General features: G+C 59.6%; 1 protein-coding gene across 1 annotated transcript; it reads left to right on the top strand.

Annotated features, from left to right (window-relative positions):
• Window positions 1-1,966: 1,966 nt before the first annotated feature.
• On the top strand, window positions 1,967-11,994 carry LOC101952560 (forkhead box protein J1-B-like). The gene is made up of 3 exons (XM_005312138.5): window positions 1,967-2,124; window positions 4,840-5,384; window positions 7,958-11,994. Exons 2-3 carry the CDS (start codon window positions 4,869-4,871, stop codon window positions 8,729-8,731), a joined length of 1,290 nt encoding a protein of 429 aa, XP_005312195.2. The 5' UTR covers window positions 1,967-2,124; window positions 4,840-4,868; the 3' UTR covers window positions 8,732-11,994.
• Window positions 11,995-13,616: the final 1,622 nt, after the last annotated feature.

The raw sequence follows: 13,616 nt of genomic DNA, 5'->3' as shown, positions 1-13,616 counted from the left end.
CTACTGGTATCCTTGGCAGTCTACACAGGCCAAGAGTCAAACAGGATGGGGCGGGGTAGGGGGTTCTGCCAGCTAACACCCAAAGCCTTTCAATCACCAGCATATTCCAGCCCAGCGTGATCCCTGTCCCTGCATCTCACAAGCCCTTCAGCATACCTGGCTACATCTGTGCCAGCACTGCAGAGCATGAGGTGAATTCCCATCCCATGAGCTCCCCCCACATCCTGGACAGCCAACAGCACCTAGTTGCAACTTCCCTGGGCTAGGTCAGAACTGGTGACGGGTCCCTGGCCCAGGCCCCCTTCCTGCCTCCCTCTCCCCAGACCTTGCTGGCTGTTGGTGGCTCTCAGAGTCCAGCTCTGGTGGCCAAAGCTCAGCATCTGGCCTCCCCTTCGAGGCCCTGGGGTGGGGAGGAGAGAGGGGAATATTGGGGTTGAAGCGACTAGGACTAGAGTCCACGGGAGAGTGAATGTGTCGGGCATTGGGACCAGCCCCAGGAGCTGCTCCAATAAGTTTGGGTTAAATAAAAGCTGACAGGCAGAGTTGCACTCCTGTCTAACCCTACTCTGCTCCAGAGCCAAGGCTCACCAGGGAATGGGTGCAAATAGAAGACTCTAAGCACAGTGTGACTTGGGGGGAGCCAGCAGTGTGTGCATACACGTGCATTGAGGTCCCTGTGGGTGCCTCCTGAGGCAGTTTGATTTCTTTCCTTCCAAGAGACCCCCTCTGCCCCTCCCCTCTCTGGCCTCTGACTAGCTAGGGCTGGGGCTGTTTAGTTTATCTGACTGATGAGGGGAAGTGCTGAAGCAGAGGCTAAGGTGTCCAAGCTTTGCAGCCCTGAAAACCATGCTGGGACCTGTAACATCCAAGGACTGGACCATGTGATCTGATGGGGAGGGAAATGCTGTAGCTGGTGTTTAAACTGGGCTGAGAAAAGTCTAGGGTCTGTCATTGTTCATGGAAGGTTAGAGCAGGGGACTGGGAGACAGGACTCCTGGGTTCCATTCCAGCTCTGTCCTGGACTTGCTCTGTGACCTTGGGCAAGTAGCTTTCCCTCCGAGGCTATGCCTCAGTTTCCCTACCTATAGTGTGCTTTCAAAGCATGGGCTTTGTCTGTGGATGGAACATGGTGAAGGTGCCACATTTAAATACAGTCACACTGCCCTTTGCCAGCAGCCAGCTCATCTGGCATGCAACACAGAGGCCTCATTTGGGGTAGGATATACACCCTCTGTCATCCCACATGCTTGGAGCTGTGCCTGTGGTCTCCATGGCCCCTGCTCTAGCCCATATGGGATGCTGCATGCTGGGATTTGAGGCTCTGTGAGCTGCAACATGCATTGCAGCTGGTGTCGCTCTTTCCAGGCCTCCTCTGAAGGGCTGATCTTCAGAGGTCCTGAGGCTCTGGAAGCTGCAGGTGGTTGAACATCTCTCATTCCCCAGCTCTCACACCACTCCTTCGCCCTCCCATGCAAGCCGGACTCATCCTTGCCACTGGCAAAGGACCTATGTGGAAGACGCTTTCCCTTCCTTAGTTTCACTGGCGGCCAGCTCTGGCGATTTCAGCATGAGCCTCCCAACAACTGGTGTTTTTCTTAAAGCCTGGGCTCCCGGAGTCAGGTGGTTCCTAGCCCTGGTGGTTGTGGAGAAAAGCTGGAAAACGTGACCCTCAGCCCCCCCTCCCCCCCCCCCAAGGCTCAGAGACCAGGAGACAAACGCGGAGAAGAAGCCAGATGTAGGATTTCTAAAAATCTCCTGAGGTTTAGTCCAACCTCATGGTCTGGAGGCCCAAATTGTGCTCTTGCTCCCGGCCCCTCAAGTCAAGGCGCTTTTCTTTGTCCAGCATGAGAATTTATAGAGGATCCCTAACTGCTGAGCGGGCTGGGAGCCTCCCTCCGGGCTTCATTGGCCAGAAGGCACAAGGGACTCCAGACACCAGCAGCCAATGAGACGCCCAGGATCGGTTTAAAGGGCCCCCCTCCAGCCCTACAAAAGGTGCTGCGGGCGCCCTACCAGGCCAGCCGGGCGGATGGGGCGGTAGCAGGAGGCGTGGAGTGTGTCTGTACCAGTTCAGACAGGTGCCCCCCTGGGGACGCCACCCCCAGCCCGCACCTCTCTGCGAAGGTAAGAGCTCCGCTGTCCCTGCAAGCGCCCGGCTCTGTGTTCCCGCCCGCCCCTCTCCAGGGTTAGTCCTCTGCGATTCAACCCTGGGTTTGGCAAGTTCGAGGAACAGAGGCCCCCGCTCGGGCACTGCTCTAAGAGGCTGCTGTTCCCCAGCACCCAGGCTGCGAGGCACGCGACGAGCGCATCGGATGGGTCTGGGCAGATGTGCGGGCATCGGGTTTGGATCTGGATCTCGTCTGAACGTGGCTCCTTTCCTGATCTGCCCCCAAAGGAAAGGCTGGGTGGGGAGAGCAGGTCCCGGGGCGGGGGATTGGCCTTGCAACGCTGGCTCTGTCTGGAGGCCCCAGGAACTGGAGCTATGGATCCGATCGGATCCGCACGCATCCGTGCCTCCAGCCTAGTTGCATAACCAGTGTCGTGTTCACTTTGTGGGTTGCGGCAGAGGGGGTCTCTCAGACGTTAGGAGCTGTGAGGGCTCTTCATCCCCTTCCTGAGTGGGGGGATCGCCTTCGACAGAGGGTCTGGGGCTTGGCCGGGAACTCTTGTGTTCTAGTCCTGGCTCTGCGTGACCAGGAGAGACTAGCTCCGTGCCTCAGTTTCCCTGTCTGTAACAGGCTATGCTTGACGTTGCCCTGCCTCCCAGGTGGCAGTAACCCCTGAGTGCAGGGCAGTCAGGGACTCTCATGAAGCCTGCTGTGGGTCCAGCTGTGTCAGGCGTAGAGTACAAGGGCCCCTCTTGTAGATGCCCCAGGTTGGCGCTACCTGCTGTAAGGTTTGCTGAGGAGCCCAGGCACCATTGAGTGAGAGGGGACTTTCTGAGCTGCCCCATCCTGCCACCGCTCCAGCCTGCCGGGCGGCTAGCGATGGGTCTGGTTCTCCAGGCTCTCTGCCACACACATGGCTGCTGTTCCATTCTCAAGCTGCTAGCGCCTGGGGCCACCCTGAGCTGCCCTCCCCAGTGGCATTGTGTTCCCCGTTTGCTGTGCAGCACGCCCGGTCTGTCGGTGCACTACCTTAATGAGCATCAACATGAGCCCTTTAGTGGCAGCACCTGGCCACCTGTGGTAACAGGAGAACGCCTCCCTGGGGGCCTCCTCAGCACTTTTGTTTTCCACACTGCACGTCCCAGGTGAGCAGGGCAGAGCCAGGTGCCAGTGTAACTCGTCTCGCAGCAGGTGGATTCTGTTTTGTTTGCAGGTGGCAACTGTTCGGCCTTTGTCTCTGTGCTGGCTGCACGGCTCCGTCTATTGCCCGTGGGGCTGGGGAGCAGGGGACTCCAAGCCTGGGCGCTGCGCTCACTCAGCGCAAAAGGGGAATGTGTATTTGAGGGAGCATTTTCCAAGAGTGAGAACCAGCTGATTCCTTGCCCTTCTCCTTGGTGCTCCCTGGGCAGGTCCCTGTACTGCCTCAGTTTCCCATGTGTAAATGCAGATGGTAACATAGGGTTGGAAGATGCTTTGAGGTCCCTGCTGGAAGGTGCCACAGATATGCTTGTTATATTGTGCTGGAGCCTCCTCCAGCAAGGTCTGACTGAGGTCTCCCCTGAGACCTGGTAATGAGCTGGGGATGGAGGGCTTCAGGGCCAGACTGTATTAACATGAAGACACCCAATCTGTCTATCTGTGTTGCCCAAGTTATCAGTTCTAGCTGGTGCTGGGGTACAAATCACTTTAATGCTGAATACAGGGCTCATGAAACATTATCCTTGTTGTATGAGTGAAGGGCAGCAGGACTGTGCGTAGCCTGGCCTGATTGAGGGAGGGTCACCCTCAACTGAACTGAACTCACTAAGCAGAGGGTTTGGATGCCCTCTGCCAGCAGAGGGGAGGAGTTTGTGCCCGTAGGCTTTGGCTCTGCTTAAGGTGACCTGCCCCACTCCACTGTTTAAACACAGAACTGATCAGGCTCCACTGAGAGTCTTTTGTTTTAAATGGTCGCTAGAGCTGAAATTCCTGCTAATCAGGTCTTAGTGCTGACCAGCCTGTAGCAGTGAGATTCCCCCACTGAGAGCTGAAATCACTGAGCACTAGGGGCACAGGGAAGAGGCCAGGGGCAGCGGACGAACATTGCTTGAGATTTCTTTCCTCCACCAACCCTGGGTGGGAGGTGAACTCATGTGAATGCACCCCTGAACTCTGGGTCTCTGCTGACCAAGGACAGCAGCTGTGAGTGAGGTGCGGTGGGGATGGCATGTTACAGGGACATTTGTTGGTTGGACTTCCACACCGCCAGGTGAGAAACGGAGGCAAAGGGCACTGCCTGTACTCTGGGGTGGGAGTTTTGCTCATGGGCAGACATGTTCAAATCACAGTTGTGGTAGTTTCCCCTTGGATTACGTTTTCTCCGCTAGGCACAGACTCTGCTTGTGAGTGGGGCGATGTTGCCTCTTAGAGGCACTGGGGTTGGGGGGTGTTTAGTTTTCCCTGATTACTGGGTTGGGGCTCGAGCCAGTTCTGTGTTGCATTGTTAAGAGGGACCCCTGGTTGCTGCCAACTCCACCTGGCAGAAGGGCTGTGCTCCCAGGGAAAGATCCAGATGGCTGTGCTGTCCCCAGCAGCTCCTGGAAGCCCTGGCCCTAGCTGTCCATGCCTGCAGCCTGGGTCTCTCCTCCCTCCACCCCGAGCTGTCTTCCCCTGGGGTGCGTCTCACAAGGAGCTGTGCAGGGCATGAGAGAGGGCTGGCCTATGGCTGACGTGCCTCTGCTCTGCCCTGCAGTGGGAGTGGAGGGAGCGTGTCCGCAGAGGATGCCCATCCTCGTCTCGCCCGACATCGCTGCCCGGTTCAAGGAGAAGTGGTTGCTGCTGCACCCCGAGGACCGGGACAATGTGGGTGGGGCTGTGACCTTGGATGACAGCCTCACCAGCCTGCAGTGGCTCCAAGACTTTTCCATCGTCACCGCTGATCCGGAGACACCACCTGTCCCCAGCCACCCTCTCCACCAGCCTCCCCAGCAGCTCTTCCAAGGGTCCGAGGCCCCGGCCAGCCCACCGGCAGGAGACACTGCGGCCAAGGGGATGCCCCCGCGTCTGGGCAAACCCACTTCCGCAGCCACCTCCCCTGGCACCAGCTACCTGCCTGGCCTTGGCGCTGCAGAGATCGATTACAAGAGCAACCCTGGGGTGAAGCCCCCTTACTCCTACGCCACCCTTATCTGCATGGCTCTGCGGGCCAGCAAGCAGGCCAAGGTCACCTTGTCAGCCATCTACAGATGGATCATGGAGAACTTCTGCTACTACCGGCACGCTGAGCCCAGCTGGCAGGTGAGTCGGTGGCTTGAATAATTAACAGCCCTGTTGAGGTGATGGACAATGGAGGCCTCCGTCTGTCACCACGAGGACCGGAGCTCCGCAGGCTGATAAATGAGCCGTGGTATTTGATTCCTTCTGCCTCGGTCACTCCCATCAAGGCTGCGCGTGCAGAGGGGTGAGGGTGGGGAGCGCAGGGCACTGTTTTTCTTTCTCTCTCTTGCTTCTTGGAAGACCGCAACAAACACCGTGTTTAGCTGTGGGGCTGCTCCTCCACCAGGTGTCTTCTGGAGTGGGGGATACTGGAAAGGTGACTCATCCACCCTCTGTTTCTATGGGGCCTTTCACTCTGCACATGGTAGAGAGGGTGTCTGCTTGGGACTGAAATGCAGCCACTTCTGGGGTGGGTCACAGCTGTGGGAGAGCTCCCAGCAAACCTACCCAGCAGTCTCCTTGCTCGGTGGGTCAGCTCTCACATGGCTATGACGAGCAGGCAATCGCGTCCCCACTCTCTGCTATGTGGAGAGGAGCTTGCTGGGATTTCAAAGGGATAAGTGACAGGAACTGGGGGGGGTCCAAGAGCCAGGGTCCCTGGGTTCATCAAAAGCCCCTTTATAGCAAGGATAAAGAGCAGGGGATGAACAAACCTGGCTTGTGTGTCTAGACCCAGGGCTGCTAATGGGGCCACCTGAGCTCTGGCAGGGAGGACTCTGGGCCGTGAAGAGGTCCCAGGAGGCATTGGCAGGTCTCTGACCGTGCTGACAAGTGAGCAAGGGGCAGATTTGACCCCAGGCGTCTTGTCCCTGCTCCTGGGAGCTGGAATCGGAGGGCGTAATGCTTCTGGCCACCCATGCTACCCACCACAAGCATTTCGACACCATCGCACCGGTCCCAAAGACTCGTGAGACTGGCTGAAAAAGCCTGTGATTCTAACACCAGAAATAGAGGGTCTCTCTTCCCCTCTGGGTGTGGGAGCTGCTTGGGACCATGTTTTCCAGCTTCTCCCCTCCCTCCCCCTCCCCCAACACACATTCTTCTTAAACCGAGCTGAGGTCCCCATTAGCAACACACCAAGGCCGCGTGCGCCTGCTGGGCGGCGTCAGGGCAGGCTGGACTAAGCAGTGCTAATCTGCGGGGCTGCTGCCAGACCCCCTGGCGGCTGCAGCGTAATTCCAGCCCAGCCACCGCCCAGCTCCAAGGGGGAGCCAAGCCCATGCAGCCACACTCCTGGCCTTTCCTGAACAGTCCTGGCTCCACACGACCCTTCCCCTGGTGTTCCTGCAGCGGGGGCTGCACTGTCCAGCCAGCTCTCTGGGGCAGGACAGAGACCCTCTGAAAGACAAAGGACTAGTCCATGGTGTCTATACCCACAGGGGCTCTTTGCTGGGACGCCTGGAGTGTCACAGGAGAGGAGCTGGGCAGGCTGCGGGTGACACCTGCCCAGTGTGTCCCAAAGAGCCCTCGCTGCCCCCACAGGCTGCACCTTAGCTTGCTAGTGGTTGTCTTATAAGCCTCAAGCTCAGAAAGGTGCCGGGGGCAGCTCTGGGACGGGGCATCTCTCTGGCTGCAGCCCATGCACCCTTTGCTCCTGAGCCCAGCTGCAGGGAAGAGCAGTCCAGCGTCTGTGGCCCATTCAGCTGGATGGGTCTGTTTGTGACATGGGGGGGTTGGTTCAGGATCTGCCCATGCCTTCACAACAGCCGCTGCATAGCCCTGGGGGGGGGGGGGAGGAGGGAGGTGTCGCTGCACCGGGGACCAAGGCTGCTTCAACTCCTCAAGTGGACAGGCACTTCTCTGCACTCGGCCCGGAACTGCCTGTCAGGGGGGCAGGGAAGGGCCCTATATCCATATCTGGAGGCTAAGGGACAGCCCAGACTGGTGAAGGATGCTTCAGCTCCAGCACAGCCTCTGCAGGGCAGCCCCCAGAGCAGAGGGGCTTGGTATTAAGGCCCCATTGAGATGCACGGGGCATTTTCCCGTCTCAAAGAGCGCCGGGGTCAGGCTCTCAGCAGACTCCGGCAGGTGCCCCGCGTTGGTCGCCCTCCAGACACATTTCTTCCCAGCCGGGACTGAAAGCAGAGATTCTGCTCTGCACATGACTGAGACCTTCGCCTGGCCATAGCACCTGAATCTCCTGGCCCCCAGCGCCAGACACTCGTGTAGTGAGTTACATGTATGTTACTCTGCTGGCCCCATCTCTACAATGGGGCCTGGATATTGGTAGTGGGCAAAGCTGGCAACCCTGCAGGGATATGGGGCCACCCCATGCTTGTTAGTGGGACATGGAGAGGTGAAGGGACTGGCTAGGTTGGGTAAACGGTGCTAATGGTTGGGACTGGGAGTCAGGGGACCTGGTTCTGATCCAGTTTCTTTCCCAGGTGAGTCACTTAGGCCCAAATCCTCAAAGATCTTTAGGTGCCTAACTCCCATGGTCCTTAATGCCCAGTGCCTCAGTTGCCCCATCTGTCCAGTGGGGCTAATGCTACGCACTTTCTAGGTGCTGGGAGGGCTCAGCAGGCCCAGGTACTGCTGGCCCCTTTTTGCCGCTGTGTCCTTCATGGGCCTGTTCCTCCTTCTCTTGGCTGCAGAATTCCATCCGGCACAACCTGTCCTTGAACAAATGCTTCCGGAAAGTGCCGCGGCAGAAGGACGAGCCAGGCAAGGGGGGCTTCTGGGAGATCGACCCGCAGTACGCCGATATGTTCGTCAATGGTGTTTTCAAGCGGAGACGGCCGCCGGCCGCGCCCTACAGTCTGCCACGGCAGCGCCCCGCCGTGCCTGCCCTGGAGGCAGGGTGCAGCCTCTGGTCCCCCATGCCCCATCTGGGGGATGGGCAGCCAGGGCACACCCCTCACCAGGCTGCCCACCGCCCGCTGCACCAGCACGGCCAACGCTGCCCCCTGCTGGATGCCCCCAGCCCTCTGCCGAAGCACAGCTGCCTGGCAGCCAGAACTGCCCAGTCCCCTCTACTGCCCTCTAGTGGCAGAGATGCAGAAGCCCTGCAAGGAAATTTCGACTGGGCCGATGCCTTTGACGATGTCTTAAGGGGAAACAGCAGCAATTTCGAGGACCTGGATATTAACGCAGCACTCAGCTCGCTGGCCACAGAGGTGGACCTCGCCATGCAAGGCAGGTACATACCCCTTGCCAGCAAGTGGGGCACCCCGGCTACCAATCATCCCAGCCCAGGGGCTTCCCACTGGGAGGATTTCACCCCCTTCGCTGACACCCCCCACCACCCCTGGGAGGAGGCGAGGGGGGAGGTGCTCGGCAACCCCTGGGGCTTTGAGCAGGGCTTCAACTTCTGTGATGGCTTCCTCAGCGAGACTCAGCCCTGGGACAAAGTCGACACCTTCATGTGATTTTCCCCCTCTCTTCTCTGGGGCTGCTGCCCCTCTCCTACCCCTTGGCATGAAAGTAGGCTGAGTCCCTCCTGCTCTCCCAAGCACTCTATGGGCAAGGCCCTGTCCTTCCCTGACTGCCAGCGCTTGTGGCTTCCTGATCCCTTGGGCAGGGGTCACATTAGGAGTCCGTCTCTTCCCCCCCACACCCCAGCAAGCTGTAATGTCCCAGACCGGCGACTCGGCTGGGCAGTGACTGCTGCAGGGCAGGGCAGGCCAGACCCTGACCTTGAGCTGCAGGAGGCTCCGTGCCTCATCATGGCCCCCAGGCTGCGGGGGGGGGGCAAGGGGGCAGCAGCTATGGGACAGGACCATTGGGGAGGCACCTGAGGAAGCTGTGGGGGAGGGGAAGGGGTGGACAGGAGGCTTGGAGGGAGCTCTGTGGATGGTGGCGTGCCCGTAACACGCCAGGACGGCCCAGGGCAGGAGGGAAGAGCTGGCACCAGAGTTGCATAGCCTGCCCCAGCAACACCGCTCTGGGTGACCTGCTTCCTCGGGCTGGGAGTGGCCTCTCCTGGGATCGCCCCAGCCTGGCAGAGGGAGGGGCTAGGAGGGAGCAGCCATGCCATGGCGTGAGCCCTGCTGCCAGGACCCAGGTATTCGCCGAGTGGCACAGAGACCCGGCCGCTTCTCCTGCTGGGAGCTGCTGATGCCCAGCCAGGGAGGGGCATGAGCCGGCAGTGAAATCCCCTCCTGCACTTGCCCATTGTGGTAGCTGAGCCTTGAGCTGCAGATCTGCCAGGCAAACCAAAGGAGCCTCCCTTGGCTGCGTGGCTCCAAGCCAGGGCTGGCTGCTCTGTGCCTGCAAGGGAAGCACCTGGCTCTGCAGCAGGGCCCCAGCCAGCTTCACTGCTTGCCTCTCCCCAGGATCACTGGGCCTCATCTGGGCTGGCTGCTAGGCATGGCAGCCTCCCCTCCCCCTCAGGGCGAAGATGGCAGAGGTCACCCTGCCTCGGGAGTGGCCAGTGCTACCCTTTGGAGCAGGGAGCCAGCGAGGGGCAGAGGCAAATGGGCCAGCAGGGTCCTGTTCCCTCCCGCCTCTGCCATTATCCTGCACTGTGACCTTGGGCAAGTGCAGCTTGGTGCCTCAGTTTCCCCATCTGTGAAATTAGGAGAATGATGCTGGCCCCCCTTGTCACACACACGTGAGTGACATTGTTACTGTCCAGCTTGCCCCACAGGGCCAGGCTGGCACTGCCCCACCTCAGCAGAGTATCTCTGTGAGCCACCTGTGGTCTCAGCTGAGCACACAGCTAGGCATGCATGTCCCAGGCTGGCACGAGGCTGGCTGCGGGGCTCATGTTGTAATCTAGTGAACAGCAGCAGAGGCAGGGGATGGCAGGGGCCAGCCCACAGCAGGCCGGGGCAGTGCAGTTCTCAGCACTGCAGTGAGCCTGAGTTTACACTGGCCACAGCCCACGTGGGGCTACAGGCCAGCCTGAGCTCCCAGCATGCCCTGCTCCAGGGCGCGGCAGCATGGTGGGATGGCCACACAGTGAAGAAAGTGGCAATGGGGAGCCAGCCTGGGTTGTAACTGGGGCAGATGGGAACTTTGCAAACTCTCCGCAGGGGGGGCCCTGCTGCCACTGTGCTGCAGCTCTGCGAGATGGTGCATTCTGGGAACTGGGCAGCTGTCCCATGGCGCTGCCGGCCCTGAGGCCATGCACCGAGCAGTGCCAGCAGCATGCGGGACAAGGATCTTACCGCTGGGAGGGAGGATGGTGGCAACATGGGGCCAGTTAGGGACCTGCCCATGCTGCAGGGAGCCCCGGGCTAGCCACCAGGTGGGGTGAAGCACTGTCATCTACCTGGCTTACTGACCAAGTATGAACCTGGTGGGTCCATGATCACAGCTGCCCCCATGCCCTGAGCTGAACTTTCCCAGGCACCCCCAGAGCCAGTACCACCCACAGTGCAATTGCAGCTGTGGCCCCTGCCAGGCTGGGAAACACCACAGTCGTGCCGGCGGGCGACATGGCTCTTGCTGCTGCAGGTCCCCTTTCCACCTGCTGGAGCCAGTGGGGCCATGCTGCCGGCTGGGAAGGGGACAGGATTGCTCGAAAGAGACAGACGCTAAAGCCAGTGGCGGTGAGGGGTCTGAGAGCTTGACCTTGCTGGTACTGCCAGTTCCTAGTGCTTACCGTGAACTGCCTACCTGTTCAGTCCCCACAGCTGGGGCTGAGGTGGCCTCACGCAACAGCTCTTGGGAGATCCAGCTCCTGTCCAGGGCCCTAGGTGCCCACGTGTGGAGGGAGGTGGGAGCTGGGTTGAGGATGATTGGCTTAGAGCTGTTATATCCTTAGCTCAACAATGGTATTTAAGAGTAAGGATGTAAAATACTAAATGGTTAACTGGTTAACCGACCCTACCCATTAGCCCCAGCCCCATGGGCAGCCAGCCAGAGCACCCCAGCCCCTCTCCCTTTTATTGGTTAACCATTTCAGTGACCTAATTTTAATCATTTAAACAGTTAACTTTTTAAATGGATATTTACATCCCTAATGAAGAGGGAACAGAAGCAGGGTGTGAGAGGGAGAACGTGTGGCTGCGGCTGTGTCCCCCCTACAGCGATTCAGCTGGCAGCCCAGCTCTGCAGGGCCAGGCCACAGGCGTTCTTGGAGATTTCAAGGTGCAATACACAGAAAACAAAGCACAAAATCTCAATGGATCTGTGGAGTCTTCTCAAACCCGTGGGAGCCGTGCCTGAGCACCCGGAGGGCAAATGAGCCGGGCTGAAGCATGTCCTTGTAGCCTTTAGCCTGAAATCGCTGGGCTTGCAATGGCCCTGCAACCTGGCTGAAATTGTAAACATGTACATTCACACGTGGCAGGAGAGTCCGACTTAACGTTTCCCACTTCCACCCACATCCTCGCATCCCCGTCTCTTCCTGGGCCTCGGACACAGCGTCATGCAAACGGCTCCATACGTGTTGCTAAGGTCAGAGTGACCTGCTGGCTCCACCAGCGCTCAGTGCACCTCCGCCAAAGTGACACGGACCGGGCAGCGCCTGTTCCCTGGATGACGCGCTGGGCGCTGCTGACAGTGTGTTCTGTCCCTGCCAGTGTCTGAGCGTGCAGGGAACGGGCCTGGCATGGCACTGAGGTTCCTGGGACAAGCCGCATGCTGAACTCTCAGACTCGGGTGGCTTTTTGCATCTAATTCCCTTGGTGGTTTGTTTTTTATTGTAAAAGACAAAAAGAATAAAAATGGATCCCTCCACCAGCATGGCATTCAGTTTCAGAGTTCATGGCCCATTGCATGTGCTGGGATCGTGCCCGGCTGCCCCCCAGCACACAGCGGCACGGCTTCTAATGCCAGGCGGAGAACACACCAGCCCATCGGTGTGCCAGGCAGTTCTAACCCCCGACGGGGTGGGAGGTGGCAGGGCAGCCGAGCTGAGCGTGCCCGGTGTGGCGAGAAGGGCTGATGCTAATATGGGCATTGCTGCATCCAGGGGTGCAAACCTCCAGCACAGGGTTCCCCGTTCCAGATGTGAACACGCCAGGAGCCTCTGTGTCCCAAGGGTGCCAGGCCTCACCCTGCTTGAACCGTCTGGGCAGCAATCAGGTGCTCAGCACCTCCAGCCAGGTGGAGTCCAGTCCCTCCCTCCTCATAGAGAGCTTCAGGTCATTCCCCCTTCACTGCTCCCCAGCCTCACCTCCCTCTCTGAGCCTCCCCCCGCACTGACCAGCCAGAGCCCTGGCACTGCCATACCCAGCCCAAGGCAGGCTTAGCCAGGTGGCTGCTGGCCCCCATGATCCTCCCACTCCCTCCCCATTCTGTGTGCTAAGCACTAGGCTGGACCTGTCAAGCAGAGTTAAACAGCTGCCTCCTGCACAGTGGCTGGGTGGTCCCGGCTCCCAGCCCCGGGCAGCCCAGGCCCCACACAGTTCACCCTGCCCCTCACAAGCCTGCACGGCACGGGCCTCCCCAGCCTGCTGTGACTCTGGCACCTCTGTTGTGCCACCAGCTTGAGCTGGGTGCTGCCCTGCCTGGTGCTGGGGAGGTGTGATCTGGGAGCGTTTCACACTCAGGCTGCCCAGGGGCACATGGCCACACCAGGTGCCAGGCCCTGGGGGCCTCATCACACTTGCCTGGGAACCTGCCCCTTCTGTACAAGGGACAAAAGCCACTGTCCATTTCAAACCCATCTGGGCACCTCGCTGGGGCCGTGCCCTGCACCATTGCCCCCTGCTCCCCCCACAGTTCTTTGGGGCACAGCATAGGGCCACTCAGGGTGACCATGGCCCGCAAGGGGCATGATGCAGTGGAAGGGGGTAATACCGGAGGAAGGGGCTTGTCACTGAAAGCTCAACCCATGGGGTGGCTGCTCGGGTCAGTGGGAGGTGCAGGGCCTGGGTCGCTGTGCCAGCCCGCCCAGGAGGCGTTTGGAAAGAGCTCTTTGCTCTGCCTAGTGTCAATGCCACAGTAGAGAGGGCAGCTGGGCTCAGCCTGCCCAGGGAGAGGCAGGGGCCTCCTGGGGGGTCTGGCCCTTTTAGCCATCTCAGCTCACCGCCCAGGCTGAGGGACATGACACAGAGACTGCCCCTGGGCTGCGGGAGATGGCACCGCTGCTCTGGGAGTTATCATGCTAAAATCCGGCTGGGGCCGTCCTTAGTCCAGCTGGCACTGCCCTCCGAGCTGCAGCTGCACCCTGCCTGCTGCATGCTCTATCTGTCTCCCCCCCCACCCCCCCGGCCCAGCAGCAATGCCATGGGAATCAGGACAGAGGCAAAACCCTATTTTCTCTCTGCCCCTCCCCACTCCCCATGGTACGGTTCAGTCTAACCAGCTTAGCGTTAGTCTGGGTCACTGAGTCAACAGCTCGCTGACCCACATAAGCCA

The sequence above is a fragment of the Chrysemys picta genome, chromosome 10 (assembly GCF_011386835.1).
Source record: "Chrysemys picta bellii isolate R12L10 chromosome 10, ASM1138683v2, whole genome shotgun sequence".
NCBI lineage: Eukaryota > Metazoa > Chordata > Testudines > Emydidae > Chrysemys > Chrysemys picta.
This window is presented reverse-complemented; position numbering and strand designations above follow the sequence as displayed.

What these genes read in the sequence shown, in the direction of transcription:
- LOC101952560 (XM_005312138.5), top strand. Translation starts at nt 4,869, where the DNA reads ATGCCCATCCTCGTCTCGCCCGACATCGCTGCCCGGTTCAAGGAGAAG. An exon ending in ACGCTGAGCCCAGCTGGCAG is followed by an intron (nt 5,385 to 7,957) that starts GTGAGTCGGTGG and finishes TCTTGGCTGCAG; the next exon opens with AATTCCATCCGGCACAACCT.